Raw genomic sequence first — 16,164 nt, 5'->3', positions numbered from 1 at the left:
GGCTAGGCTGGGGAATTTCAGATTTTATACTCAAATTTATAGGAATCATAAACATCATTTATCAATAGTCGTACATCTATTGACAATATTCGTTAAAAATCGTAGGTAGTAAAGAATTATGAAATTTTCAACGATTGAAATGCGCTGGTACATAGAGGGTGTTCAAAAAGGTTGGTTCCAAGATAAAGTGCTTTATTAAAAAGATACAACGTCGAACTCTTTCAAATATTCCATCTGTAATAGAAAATAAGAACATTCCTTGCAAGTGTCACGATATATCTCTAAAACGTAAGTTTGTAGGAAATCATAAACATCATTTTTCAATAGTCGTACATCTATTGACAGTATTCGTTAAAAATCGTAGGTAGTAAAGAATTATGAAATTTTCAACGATTGAAATGCGCTGGTACATAGAGGGTGTTCAAAAAGGTTGGTTCCAAGATAAAGTGCTTTATTAAAAAGATACAACGTCGAACTCTTTCAAATATTCCATCTGTAATAGAAAATAAGAACATTCCTTGCAAGTGTCACGATATATCTCTGAAACGTAAGTTTGTAGGAAATTTTTTCATCCATCCGAGCTCTGTGGCGCTTAGTTCAAGTTTGGTCCGGTGCTGGGCACCCGGTATATCGCACCGCGTTCTGTTTATTTGGACGAACCCTGGGCCGCTTAAGTTAGCATAAAGTTTCCCCGTATCCGGTGGAAATTATTATGCTTTCATAATTCCGCCTATACAAGGTACGTAGTGGCATCCTCGGTCTGTTGGCGTGATTAAAATCCAGTAATTTCCCACTCACCGCACGTTGATTTGCAAAGAATCCCCGGGAGCATTGTTAGAAAGGAAAGTTAAAGCTTTCAGCGCGAAACGTGCACGCCAGGCACATCCACCGCAACGCATCAACTACAGACTATAGGGTCGAGACCATCTTCTTCACCGTTACAGTTTAGAATACGGCAAACAAGTAACTGTAATTACCATTTGGCTGCATCTACCCGTAAGTAGTTGCCGGTGCAGCATAAGTATTTGGCATAGAGTAATGTAGACAGTTGTAAAAGCTAATGGTCGTTGCCTCGACGTGGAATAAGGCTTGGTGGTACAGTTACAATGGCAAGAAATAAGAAATTGTACTCAGCTCGAATAAAGAAGCAAACGGAGTATTACGTCTTGAATAAAGAGCGATACGTTCTTGCGCGGGTTACGATTTAAGCTTTCCATAAAACGAATACGTCCTCGCGGTTTCGGTGAACGGGGGTCAGAGCGTATCGAATTTATGATCGGTCGCTCGAGCTCCCAATCAATCGCATCCATCTTTCTTTTTAACCGCGAGCAACGCGTTTCGAAGTACTCGGTAAGATCGCATTGAGTCGTCACGGTAGACGTCCTACCGCAACATAAGTATTTGGCACGGAGTTACGCAGACAGTTGTAAAAGTTAATGGTCGTTGCCTCGTTGAGAACCAGGCCGGAGCACCGCTTCCCAATGGAAGAAGTAATAAATTCCGGTTGTGCAAGCAAAGAAGCCATGTTTCCTCTCTTAAACGAGGAACAATATCTTCACCTTTCTTCGGGTACAAAAGCTCCCACCGATATAATCTGTCTCCGACGATGAAGACGCCAGACGGGACAGAATATATATATATATATATATATATTCCGGTTAAAATTATTACACTCGTTGTTCCGATCGAATAAAGTCACTTACTCTTCGGGTACACCGGAGTATTTGACACAGAACGATTTGGCTAGTTGTTGAAGCTTAATGGTCGTTGCACCGAGAAGTTACGACGGAAGATGTAATAAATTGCGGCAAGTAAAGAGAGCAACACTTTTATTCTTTTTGGGAACGATTTAAAGCTCTATGGAACGATCTGCTTCCCTGTAACAAAGATGAAGGGCACCCCCGACTAACGATCCCGGTGAGATTCTGGCCAATCGTAATTGTAATCCTCTTATTGCTCGATGGCATCGATTAAACTCGGACTTAATATTCTTCTTTCCTCTGTGGGATGCTGTGTGTATTCCCTCAAGATATTTTAATCAGTTCTTAAACATTTTAACATTCATCTGGGGAACAACAAATATTGTTACGATATTATCTCTTGTGTCAATTTAATAGTCATGGGAGGTCGGTCGAGCACTTGTGAGAGAGGTAAGAGCGCGTAGCCCTCTGCTGGAGGCACATTACAGAGCAGAGAAGGCACTGTTTCTGCTACTAAATACCGCAGTTAAATTCCACTGTTAGGTTTCAAAATTTGAGAGGCTCGTCAGTCCACTCGATGTTCCTGGACGATCTGCGTCCGTTTATGTAGTATTTTGACGATTTCTTGGCGGTGTTTGGGGCACGCGACGTGACGTCGTATAGCACGTGGCGCCCCTGGGGCAATTGGGCGAGCTGTCGGGTACCTTCGGCCAGCCCTGATTGTCATTCCGGGCTGTGGTTGTCGTTAAGAGCACGTTCAAAGGCCGCGGTAAGATCGTCGTTGAATCGTCGACGCTCAGTCGTTAGAGAACGCAATCAGACAGTGGACTCTCGTCATCGACCGGCACGCATTCAGGACACGCTCCCTGCAGATTTGTATACACGGCAGTTTCGTTGCATCCACCTTCCCCTTAGCGAGATATCGTTAGGACGCGTTTTACCTAACTAGCTTTTACGATATTAAGTTCCGCCGTTCCAGGTCGACCGGATTCACTTTACCCAGTTCACGCGATACCCATCTGTTGGCGCTCTTAAATAGATCCCAGGTTGGCGAACGGCGACGCGGTGGATGCTCGAAACGGTTGATTAAATTTCGAATTTCGTTAATCCTTGTCCCGGGGCTTTCGTGTCCCCCCTCCGCGTCTTCGAGGCCGTACGTTGTTTCATTTGGCGAACCGCCGTTGAAATATGCGTGCGAAATTACAGCCACTGGCCACCGAAAACCGCACACAAATTTTTCCGCCCCCGCGTTATTTCCTCTTTGGAACTCGTAAAGAATGCAGTGTCGCGAACGCGCTTTTTTTTTGCCCCCGTCGACATGTTTACTATCCGATTTTCAGCGAAATACGGAGCAACGTTGCTGTTCGGGGCCGCGCTGGAACCTCGATCGTCCGGAATAGTCGGGAAATGGACCGTACTAGTCGAACTTTTGCGTTTTCTAGCGAAGAAAACTCAATTATTCTACCCTCTTCCGTATTTTGGTAAATTCTTTCGCCATTTCTACGTTGATCGACGCGTTGAAAATAGAAATTTACAGGTCATGTATATCTATTGAAATATATTTATAACCTTGATCGATAATCTAAGTGTTCGAACGTTCTACTTCCGTATTTAGGTTAGCAATCGTTTCACAATCTCGGTGAAATGTTACAAAATATTTCTTCCTGTCGATAGTGAACATAAAATTAAAAAATTCCGAGGTTCGAGCAAGTCCTCGATACGGTTTTCGTTTGCTGTGACTCGAAGTTTTGAAAACAGTCCGTCAGCGATCCCGTATCGAATTTCACATTGTTAAGCAAGTTATAGCTGGTTAAAGCTAACGGTACACAAGGTCGGATATTACATTATGAAAGTTTAACCGTCGGACGGCGGAAGATCCGTCAGTTGAGCGGAAAGCGAACTTGGGTCAACTTTGACCCGTGAAAGCTCTTCATCCACGGATTAGATACGTCAAACATTTAATATCTCAAAACTATTATGAAACGATCGAATCTTGTCTCTCGTGAAATAACATTTGTTCTTTTATTCCGTCGACGGCTAATAAAAACAATTTTGTTCCTCGTTTATAAACGAACAGTTTTTTGCGCGAACACGTAGGCAAATACCGACGAATCGTTATTAAAAAGAATCCCGAACGATGAATCGAATCGTTTAACGAATGGAGGGAAAAAAGCAGAACCGTGCTTGTACAACAGGCGGTCGTTTATTTATTCGAAACGAAAATTGTAACAACAGTTTAACCGGCTTCTTCATTCCGGCGTTCTACTTTTTCCGGTCTCCCTGCTGGTTTGCATATTTTTAAGGCCTGCTTCCAAAGCAGTAAATGCCCGAGAATATCGCCGGGACGTTCCTTTCCCGAGTAAATAAAAAGCACATAACCGAACGAAACTCCGTATTTCTCAAGATTTAACTGTTGATATAGAATCCGTTATCAACGGTTTACGCGCGGTTAGAAAATAGCGGGCATTCTGTTCCGCAAACTTGCCTTGAGAATTCGTCAAAAAAGGAAAGAATCTCTCTCGCTTTGGACTCCGAACTGGAACAGTTTAAATAGAGTTTCGCGGCGAATAAAGAATCGAAGTTGACAATCGTATCATTCACTCGTTGCCCGGCTGTCCTATTAATTTAGCTGTCCGAGCTATCAATAGATTTCCTCCTCGGAGTCCGACTTGGATTCTTGGGAGGAAACAACTTCCGTTTACAGTTGTCCGTCAAACTCTTCGAGAGCTGACAATCGGGGAAACTTTAATGAACAGAATCTGCAAGTTTCGCTGATATCTGCGAAATATTGTTGCGACTATAACTGGCGACTTGAATTAGGGAGTTCCCAAAGTCGCTCCGTACCTCTCAAGGCGGTTCATACATTTTCCATTCGGCGCTAATTTGCATGCTAATTAACAAATTGCTACTCGATCTTCGAGACCACCATTACTGCAATTTTATAACATCTTCGACTCACAATTAATTTCAAATCGTATCACGGGTCATCGAACACTACGTATAAATAATTAAAATTCATATTTCTATTATTACAATTTTGTAATATAGATCACAATATATAGGGGATTATTTTTGTTATAAGTTGTGAGCAACGAGGGTCCCTGAAGGTTTACGTTTTTTCTAATTAATTTAAAATCGCGCCAACGTCACAGGCTATTAAGCACCGTATGTGAACAGATTGATTTATGTTTGTATTATTTGTGGATCAGCCCCAGTGGATTTGCAGACCCATATTTTTGCTTTTTCGAGCAAACCGAGTCCCCTGTCGGGTAAAATTCGGTGCAAATAGGGAAGATGTCGGGCTAAGGGCGCGGGAATTTGGCGAACGGTCCATTATTGTTATTACGTCGCTGTGCTTCCCAATATTCTGGGAGCGAACAAATCTCTATGGACGTCGGGTGTGAACGACAAGTGTATTGGACAAGTGCGGTAGAGATCCCGTGGATATGTTTGGGTTTGAAGGTTCGGGTTGAAGTGTGTCTGGAGAGACTCCTAAAAATGTACGCGAAGCCTTGGGCATACGGAAACCATCGCAGTAAGTGCGCTGTGTGCGCGACGGTTCAAGAGAGCCGAGCGATTGAGGAGTTGGTCAGTCTGCTGAAGAATTGTTGGAGAGTCCAAGGTCGATTGCTGGTACGCTACCAACGAATGAATTCTTCCATCGAGCATTTCTACACCTTCGCCAGATTGTTTCGAACGGGTTTCTCGCGAACGATTTCTCCGTACTTTGAAACCTTCAGAAATTAATTTAGGAAAAAATATTTTGCGTGTACTTTTTGTAGGAAAATTGTGTACCGAATGTAGGAATCGTTAAAAAGTCTAAAACTATCCAACGTAATCTACGTTAATTATTTTACTGCCATTTTCTAGAATTTTCCCCCGCGAATAAATGCGTCTGCCATTTTAACCGATTACGCGCAACAGAGGTAAATAGATGTTTAATTCAATAGAAAAAGTAATATCTGAAGTCGTAAGTAGACTCGAACAGCCGACCAAATCAAATTAAAAGCTACAACTCACGTCCCCGACGCGTTTCGCGCGTAGAACTACGTGTATCTACTTCCATTAACGTTGCTTCTATATTAATAATACGTCCTTATTGCGCCGTGGTCGTGTAAAATGTTCATCGACGAATTGAATAAAATATGATATGTAGATGCAGACATAAATATGTAATCAAGGTGGAAGAGCGGGATCCCCGAGCCCTGCGTGCTGTAATTAACCTAACCTGTGATTAACCTTAATCTACGAATATAATTTACGATTCGGTGTATTAACAAGATTTCGTTGTTATCTTTTCCTACTGCGTCGCGTTTCAAACTTCGAATGGATGTTTTATTATTATACTGCGTCGATAAAGCTGTATTTATTGCGTCCGGTTCGAGTCGTTTAACAAGTGCTTTAATATTTACTACTTTCGTCGACAATTATTACTTTTTAGCGTCTCGACAGGGCTGGAAGTAACACGAATATCTCTATATTTAATTTTATATATTATATAAAATTCTAATTTTAAAATAGCCACCTTCGTTATTGACTTTCTATCGATAATTTTCATCTGTCACAATTACAATCTCGATGGAGACAAATATATCAAGTTGTTAAAATTCATACGGTCGTTTTCCAAAGTTAAATCGTTGCTTTCGACCAGTGGGCTGATCTACGTACTCGTTGTAGACTTCGAACTCGTCCGAATGATACCAAGTATTGCAGAGAGAAGAGAAAATTAGTTCCGGGAGGAATTGCGGGTCGTATTGGGTCAGACGTTTTAGTCAGCCCTCGTAACGCCTGCGAGTAAGGAAATATTACTCGACAGTGTCCACATTCTACTTATTCATTGGGCTAAATTCCCTTTAAGCCGGGACCTTTCCCTCTATACTTGGCGCGTATGCAACGGCTTAACACGGGGCGTTGTATGAATTTTATTTTATCCACGAAAACTGCTAAAAACAAAATTAATTCCGGAATATTTATACGCTCGTGAAATAATTAATATTCAAATTAAACGATAAGCGACTGTGCTCCTCCGGTGCTATTAGGCGTCCCGGTGAAAAAACACACCCTAATCCCGAAAAAATTAACAGGAATTCTTCTTCTTGGACTTTCGATCGATCCCCATTATGCGAGAGTTAAAAACACAAACGATAGAAAATCCTAGAGTTTTACAAACTGGAAATCGACGTTACAATAAAGTTAATTTATCAACGAGTCTAAAATTGTTGTTCGTCGTTTGGGGAATAAAATTCGGCCAGTTGGGGTTGTCGGAAGTGTTGAGAATAGCCACCCTCGAATGTTTTTCGATTTTACGAACAGTCCAGGCGCTTCGTCGCGTTTATTATTAGCAGCCCGCTCGTCTGGGCTGACGAAGTATTTAAATATTTACAATGAGCGAATGGACAAACGTTTCTATCTCGGAAAATAAAAATCCATCGTGGTGTACGAGCCAGGCAATAGCTTTTGCAGGGTTTATTCGTCTGTTAGAAAATCGTTCAAGAACTGTCTGGCTGGTCGCTTGAAATGGGACGGTGCACCGTCATGCATAAATCACATGCGACGTACAACATCCAAAGGAACGTCTTCCAGTAATTCAGACAATTGATTATTCCAGAAATTGACGTAAGATTCGTTCGTTAATTGCCCGTTAAAATCCCGCGAAGATTTCCAGAATTATACAAAATTTTGTCGGAGACCCAAAGCATCGTGCAAAAATTACACCTCGTCCCTTCAGCGTTTAATTTCCCCGTATCACGTGTGTTCGTCTAACCTTCGAATTCTAATTTATAGGGGACGAAACGTGGAGTCATGACTAAAAAATTTCACTTCCGTCCGTTCATTTTTACGACCAGGTCTGTAGCTTGGAATTGTGCTCCGAATTAAAATTTTAAATCAGAACGTTACGGGCCTCGATATTGGTATTTGCAATTTTTCAAAAGCAAACACGCTCGAATATTCAAAAATAAAATTGCATAAGAAAATGGGTCGCGGCTCGGTTGCATGTTCTATAACCTTTGGGTCCCTAAAACGACGCAAACTGAAATTGTCGCGCACGGTTACGGTTACGGGTTCGGTTTCTCCTGTTCTCCGGTTGGTCGAAAGTTTTTGCGCGGTAGTGGGGGGTTGTAGCCTGTAACTGACAATGAAGAAGTTACACCATATCCAGGAACGTCTCGCGTTCGGGAAAAATGCGACAGGCGGGGGCGTGCAGACGACAGAGCGATCAAATAGGCCCGACGCTAAACAGAAACACCTGTCTGTTGCAGGAATTTGCTCCGGTTTGCGAGAAGTGCGCATCCAGATACCGACGGCCGTGAAGAAAGGTGACTCGGCGATACTGAATTGCTGGTATGACACCGAGGGGGATCCTTTATACGCCGTCAAGTGGTACAAAGGGGGTCGAGAGTTTTATCGCTACGCCCCGAAAGAGACCCCGGTCGTCAAGACTTTCCCTATCGGGAACTTGACGGTGAAGGTGAGCATCCAATCCCCCCCCCCTCTCACCCTTTTTCCTCAACCCTCTTTCGTTTCTTCTTCATTTAAACCCGAGCCCGTGCCCCGCGGGCCTCTGTTAAATCTTTCGAGAGGCTGGGGCGCCGCGACGAAGAAAACGCCCCTGGCCTCCGGGAAGACCAACGTCTCCGGAATTTATTAATAATATCTGCTATCCAATATACACTACTTGCATAAATTAAAGGATTTTATGATCGGGAATCATCGGTTTTTCTCTCTTTGCTATCCATTTGGCGCCACCGATCCTAAACGCGTGGCCAGTTTTAAATACTTCGCGAAGAAAGATCGTCGTAAGTTACTATCAAAGATGGAGGATCTCTAGCGTCCTCCTAGTCGAAACTTCGTTCGTTTCCCTTATTATAATTGTTCGTTTCGACGCGTTCACTGACACATGAAAACTCTATAATATTCTGCAAGAGTAACGTTTTGATTTTAGAACGTTGTACACTACATATTTCCCTCGACATAATATAATTTCTTGCTTTAATATTGTATTCATTATATTGGATAGTAGTGTCATGTGTCATATGTCACATCATACACGTGATCTTAGAAATGCTATTTTTCAATGATACAATTTCTTACATCTTTTTAACATTTTGTACATGAATCGATTTTTCTCGTCTCTCAAGGAGTCAATATTTAAATGAAAATTCTTATTCGTATTATACGCGTGGTCCCAGAAATACAGATGTCGGTTATCGGCCATATTGAACACGAATGAAAGTCGGCAAGAGATGCAGAATTCGATAAAATTGCGGTGGAACGGTAGGTCCGTGCCCACGCTAACCGTAGTTACAATATTAGCTGCATACGTTCATAAACTTTCGCGGGAAGAGAGGTCAGAATTTGGGAAATTATGTTTGGTCGGTACGTGTTAGTAACCGTACTGTTTTAACGAGAGTGGCCGCCGGTTGAGTGGCAGCGTAGGCTGTGTGATAACTTTTTGACCCGCGGGTTCAAACCCCCGTTGGAATAAATTTTTCATTGCATTATTAACTTCCGACGGGTTATTGGTTCATTATTAACAAAACGTTTTAATATTAAATACGAGTGTAATAACGTGTTTCGAACTGCGAGTGATACAATTTTATTCCGTAACGTGGCATACAATCGCGTGAAATTTGAATACGCCGGCGTTGGTAGCATTTATTACAAACCAAATTGGGTTTTTAGGCGATCGTATAACAGGGAATTAATTCTTACAAATACGTCAGAATATTCTGGACAGTACGGATCAGGGATCTGAGTAAATGAACATAATTTGAAACACTTATTCTGTCCACGTGTCGAACGTACCTTAGCTTATTATCGTTACTTGATACACCATGAATTAAGTTTGGTTTGCTTGAAAGTTACAACGCCTATAGAGAAATTTTTTCAAACGTATATAATTGCAAATGAGAATATAAAAAATTGTCATTTTTCCACGGATGTACATGATGCGGTGATAATCAATGCTTCCGTTGTGCGTATGACAAATTTCATCCGATTATATGCAAACGCGTGGAATACAATTATATCACGTTCAATTCATAACATGTTACATTACGCTCGCATTCGATATTAAAATGTTTTATTAATACTGAATGAATAACCTGTTGAAAAGTTAATAATGCGATAAAAAATTTGTACCAACGGGTTTTTAATTCCGGGCAAAAAAAAAGTTGGCGTCGCGGCCGCCTGCGTTTCCGCGTTCTCGTTAAAACGGTACAGTCGCCGGCGTGCACTGCGACGCGAACGCAATTTCCTAAATTCTGGCCTCATTTTTCGGAAAAGTTTATGGACATGTTCGGCTAATATTGTACCTACGGTTTTCCAATTACCAGACTACCAATTTCATTCGAATCGACGTCTCTCGGAGACGGAGTTCTGCCCTGCAGGCTTCCTCGAATTCTCTCCAGGAAATCCATGGCGACGTCTCAACGAAAAAACGCTCTCCATATAAAGATTAATCTAACTCTCTATTTCATCCCTTCAATCAAGGAGCCTAGAATTAGAATTCACAAAAATCTTTTATCAACAGTATCTGGCACATCGTTCAATATATAAACAATAACGCTAAAAAATATATAAAGATAAACGCGATTGTTTATTTCAATCCCGAATCAATGAGAATAGTGTCGTAAGGTGCAAAAATTCCCCGCGAACGAGCGTCGCGTTCAGAAAATGGCGCGCGTGGGATGAAGCGTATAAATGGCGGGAAATTTAAACAGCGGTGAGACTAACCGTGCCCCACGGGGCTGCCGTGGAATCTTTTGAGAGAGGCCAGGGCCGACGCGGCGATGAAAAAACGCCCTCGGCAGAGGGAAGACCAACGTCAGGGGGATTTATCGCAGTCGAGAAGTTGGATGGAACAATAACCGAACGTTTCTTCTGAAATATGGCGCGCTGGATATCGCTGGTCCTCCCCCTCCCCCTCACCCCTCCAACTTGTTCCGCGGAACTTTGCGAATTCGAGTCGGGCTTCTTAATGAGCGGTAACAGAGGGGGATGTGCTCCGGCGTCGCGGGTTGGACGCATCGATTCGTGCACGCCCCGGCTGGTATTTTTACGACGAGACCAGTGCATTTAGGGGAAACGAATCGTTCGCGCCAGCCAGCCAGCGAGATATCGACGAATCTATAATCGAGACGGTCCCTACGATTATACGCGACGATATCGTAAAAACGACCCCCCTTCCCACGCGATCGCGCGTCCGAAACGATGTTAACACGCGTTTATGGAAAATTTCTCGCCCTCATATCTATTTCACGATTCAATCAACTGACGAAATAGTTTCCGTCGATGGCCATCATTGTCAGAGAATTTTAATTTTCTACGTATAATATTCGCTAGGAAACGGTCCGGGGAACAAACTCTCAGGCACTTGGATCTTTTAATTTCAACCATTTTACATTCGATATTCAATTAGTAGACTGTGGATTCACCATCGAGTGTGAAACTCATTAGTCTAGAATGCAGTACTGTAATATAAGCTTAACGATCAGAATCTGACAATCAGAATTTTTTAACCACATAATAAAGAAAGATTCAAATAATGTGTCCTGACCGAACAACAAGAAAAAACTTCTTTTCCAAAGCTTGTTCTGGTCTTGTAAAGGGAAAAATTTGTAATGGTTAAAAAATGGATATTTTGCAGGGCCGTAGAGGGGGATGCAATTGCTTGGTCGCGCCCCCCTGGGTGTCCTATTGCGGTCCGTTATCATGGCGTAGATATACGACAGCCTCCGGGGGTGGATGGAGAATTCGTACCGACACAGAAGTCGCGTTAGTACGACCGGATGTACAGAGGCCACTTGACTCGTTACTTTTCGCGGCAGACGGGCGTAACGAGGCTGAAGTGACCGTTCAATATTTGCTTTATGATGGCAACTCTGTCGTTTCGCTGCTCGTTGACTTAGCATTTCCAGTGGCCGAACGACGTTATAATTGTTCGATGGTATTTCGAGGACGATCCGATCGATTCGACATCGATCAACAAATATATCTGCTTCGTGTTACCGCGAGGGTGTAAATGAGCTAGAGACACGATTCTCCGGACTCTGACAACCGCGAGTCGGGAAAAAGAACGACTTAATGGACACACGTCCGCGGCGTAATGGGTTCAGAAATATTCTTTAGTTTGTAGGTGAATAGTTCTTCATGCGACTATGTATACTGCAGAATGGCCGACGTCTCGTGAATTATTAGGTGATCTGGGAACGGATATGCCGCGTTATAGATTCTTCCAGACCCCGTCTTGGACAGTGGTTCGTTCGAACTGTCGTTACAAGCGTTCGAAACGTTTCCGCGTGTTCCACGGTATAGAAAATTAATCTCGTGTATCTTAAATAGCATCGAGAAGCAATTACGAACCGTCGAGTATATTCGACATCGGCTCGCGAAATGAAACTCTCGATGGAATCAATTTTGCTCCGCGGTTCGTTCGATTTTCACCGATCGACTGCCTCGTTTTTATTTGTTAAATGTAAATACTTTTGTCGACGTTTAACCGAATTTCTTTCGAATTCGTCGATTGTTAACCGGATAACTCGATTCGCGTGGCGCTTTCGCGGCGATAAACGCGGTCAATGCGATCGAACCGTGGAACGGGGAGTGAAAAAAAAAAGAAGGGGGAAAAGATTGAATTATATCCGACGCGATCAGCTGTTTCGTGGCCCCTCGTTCCGCGAGAAACTATCTCAAAAACGTTTCGGCGTACGGCACGCCTCGTTTAGCGCGCCGGTAATTTCTCCTGGATACGAAAATAGTTCGTACCACGTTCGATGCAATACGGCGCGGCGCGATCCGCCATCGCGTTTCGCGCAGAATTCTTCCTGCGAAACAGGAGCTCCGGGGGGCACACCAAAAGTTTCAAACGGCCATCATTTCCCCCGCGAGGCTTTACATAATCCTCCGTTCAACATGCGAGTGTCTCGTTACTCCGCGCTAATAGCGCGTTGTAAAATTACAAAGAACCGGGCGAAATTGCTTTTTCGCCGTGCTTACTAAATCCTCGCGAGCGCGGGGGGACGATGTCGCGCTGGCCCTCGCCCGGGCTTTGCGGTCTCGCGGAGCTATCGGCCACCACGAGCGACAGAATTTCTCGCCCAGACGAGAAAGATGGCTCCCGGGGACAAACGGGACGAATAAATCGACGCGAAACGCGAAACTGTCTCAATATGGCGAGCCTCCCCCTGTTTTTTATTTACCCAACATATAGGCGTAAAACGGAACGTTCCGGGAATAATTAAAATTCTTTCGGCGCAAGTGCTCGATACCGAATGTTTCGACTCGAAATTTGCATCGGAAACGATCTTGTTTCGCCGTAAAATGGAATTAAATTTGCTTACATGCAACTTTATCCGATGCAAAATAGCCGGTAAAGTTTCGAACGGTTCTCGGGTGAATTCGAATGCCAGGAAGTCTTTCCGAAGGAGTCGTAAAATTTGACAAATTGCCAAGATCTCTACGAGGTGATTGCGTAGCTGCCAACGTGTATAGCCTAATTACGCGGAGCGCAGAGGATTAATTCAATTAGGTTCCGTGAGTTATTAACGAAATAACGAGAACTGGGTCCCTCAATGGACCTCAGATCGTATAAAGATTAAGCAACTGGTTCCTTGAATCACCTTTTACAAGTAGTACTAATGAGATACATGGTTGGGAAGAGGAATTATTTTATTAATAACTGCATCGATCAGATGTACAAAGAGATAGAAAAACGCGTCAGCTTTAAAAGCGTAGACTTTAATGGGAATTAGAATCACGTATTTTTTTCTTTTCTAAGCGAACGAACGATTAAAGATAACGAGTGTATCGAAAGAAAGTATTTAAGCTGTTTTAATCGTCGTTGGTGCAAAAACGTAAATAGTAACAGTATCTCGTGTTCGGTTATTTGGCTTCAACCAACGTTTGATTGCTTCCCAGATACCAGTAATCCAACACCTTTGTTGCAGGTGTATAAAGTCCCGAACAATCACCTCATCATAGGTGGAGCGACAGCGGACGTTCTCCTGCCTGAAATTATTGACTCACTGTTCATACTAGTGAGTTCCCGGTGTCCCGGATGATAAGCAATTTCGATATTAAATCAGGGGAGTTTTTAACCCGGAAACGTTGTAAACAGAGAACTTAATACGAAATTAACAACTTAAGTAACGAACAAGCATAGATTCAGCTCCGTTTCAGCCATAAAAATTCATCCACGCGGGAATGTTGCACGGCCAAGTAGAAATATCGAGGTATGGTCAGACGCGCATACAAATTTTTAAACCCTATTATCTCGGAAACGAAGCATCGTACGAGAAAATGTTATCCCACATTCTCGACATATTTTTTCGCGTAGGTTCTACGATCTCTTGAAAAATTTCCCGTAGAACGGTCCGTTTTTCAGATAATCGAGTTTGAATATTTACAGGATCGTCCGACCATTATTTGCTCGTTTTACTTGAACCGAGTCCCACTCTATTCCAGGCAATTTTCTTGGCAACGGCGATCCGTACGATCAAATTTTGCTCCATCTTTTCGACTATTCTACACTGATCGCGCAGATGCAAAATTAAAAAAAAATTTGCCAAATACAAAGGGTTGGAGGAGAAGCAAATTCATGACTACACCCAATAAGAGAAAAAATTTATAAAAAATCCTCAGAGTAATTCTCTCCAATCTGGCATTTCTCAGTCTCGAAATTAAATAAGTACATCGTAAGGGGTGGAAAGAAATTCGCTAGCGAATGGTCGCGTGCGAGGATGTCGCGTTTAGGCTGTCCGGGGCTGCGGGTTGCGGTCTCGCGGCAGCATCGGGGCTGCGGGAGCAACAGAATTTCTCGCAGGGGCGAGAAAGGGGGTTCGAGCAGGGGTGGCGTCGACCAGGACGCGCGAATAAATCGCGACGCGTCGCGAAATTCTGCGCCACCGGCCGCGGCCGACGGGGGACGCGCCGTTACGGGGCGTAATGTCGCTCGTAAACCGCGTCCGTGGCCGGTGTGTTCCGCGAGCGTGAAGCTCTCCCTGCCAGGGCTTGTTCGCAACGGGGCGAATGACACGCCGTCATTCCGAATCGATATCGCGAAGAGGCGAACGCTCGGTCCAGTTGCCGTCTTCGCAGCGCGGATTATTCAACCGTCGACGGGAACAATGCGAAACGGCCGCGCGGGGCCTTTGTCTTCCGGCCGATTGATCGATGTTCCGGTCGCGGTGCTTCCTCTCTCGCTGTTTTTTTTTTTTCGCGCGCGCGCCTCTATGGACGACCGGCGTCATAAATTTCTGGCCGTCGAACCGGTTCGAGGCGCGGAAGACGCCGCGTACAGAAAGAAACATTAGTACTCGACCTCTATTTTTCCCCGAGACAATAGAATTTCGGCACGGTGATATACGAAATAAAGTCCCTGTGTTTATGTATCGAGCACGGCCATCTTTGGAACCCCGAGAGGGATGGAGGAAATTAATTCTTCTGCTGCTCTCCTAGTTTGTGTCGAATCCCAGATCGCTTCGCGTTATTCTGGCCCTGCAGATCGTGTATGCAAATATATTTCTCTAAAACTCATTGTGGACTGATCGCAATAGACGTTGAAAAGAGTTGGGGCCAAGCTTATACTACGTGCTACTGAGGTCGAACAGATCTTTCAAATATTCCATCCGTATTAAAATTAATACTAAATGCATTTTACCTGAGTAAGTCCTGTAAGAATCAGATCTAACCCAGAAGATCGTCAGATTTCGCTGTCCACCGTTTACCCGGAGTCCTGATCCCCCAAAAGAGAACGGTTTCGAAATTTGCGTGTGGGTAATGAGGAGGTAAAAATCGAGCGATGCATCGAGGAAATATTGTACGGTTGGGTTTTGTGTGTTGCAGAGATCGGAGAGCAACGCAACGCAGGTCGGTCTGACGAATCTAGAGCTGGACGCGGCGGGGGAGTACAGCTGCGAGGTGTCGGCCGACGCTTCGTTCCACACGGCCATAGTTTACGCCACCATGAACGTCGTCGGTAAGGGAAACGGTGTTTATTAACGGGCAGAAGGAACTTTACGCGCGAGAGAACGTCGCCTGGAAGTCGGCCGCGTTGGCTCGCAGTTTCGAACTGCGAATTAATACCAGCCACGGCCCGGGTGGACTTAAGGGCTTACGCGAATCGCTGTGGACCGAGCCGAAGATAATACTGCGGGTACACGCGACGGAATGAACGGGAATTAGGTGTTTTAGGCGAAGGAGAATTAGGTTAACCTGCGGTTTTATTTTCTATCCCTCCACCCTCCCCATCCGCGGTTGGCTCGTTCCTTTTTCTCTTTTTCATTTCGAGTGATACTAAAAGAGACGAGGAGCACGCGTCGACGCCTGGCAGCGCCGACAGCGTTGCTCATTAATTTATCGGACGTAGAATGACAAATTGCGAGGCCAAATGGCGCGAAAGCTAAAACCCCACTGGGGATCACGAAGCCTGAGGTGGATTAAAGATAGAGTCGCCTCCGCGCCC

The 16,164-nt window shown here is 44.0% G+C and overlaps 1 protein-coding gene across 1 annotated transcript in view; it reads left to right on the top strand.

Annotated features, from left to right (window-relative positions):
• Positions 1-5,198: 5,198 nt before the first annotated feature.
• Positions 5,199-16,164, top strand: part of LOC122401994 (choline transporter-like protein 1) — a 134,203-nt gene continuing 123,237 nt past the window's right edge. Inside the window, exons 1-4 of the mRNA XM_043404483.1 lie at positions 5,199-5,333; positions 7,429-7,480; positions 7,946-8,169; positions 15,546-15,678. Coding sequence (XP_043260418.1) covers positions 5,199-5,333; positions 7,429-7,480; positions 7,946-8,169; positions 15,546-15,678 — 544 coding nt within the window. The remainder of the gene's footprint in view (positions 5,334-7,428; positions 7,481-7,945; positions 8,170-15,545; positions 15,679-16,164) is intronic.

Source organism: Colletes gigas, unplaced genomic scaffold (genome assembly GCF_013123115.1).
Source record: "Colletes gigas isolate AHSC1104 unplaced genomic scaffold, ASM1312311v1 Colletes_gigas_Sc00031, whole genome shotgun sequence".
In the NCBI taxonomy this organism is placed as follows: domain Eukaryota; kingdom Metazoa; phylum Arthropoda; class Insecta; order Hymenoptera; family Colletidae; genus Colletes; species Colletes gigas.
Note: the sequence above shows the minus strand (reverse complement) of the source record. Positions and strands in the feature narration are given on the sequence as shown.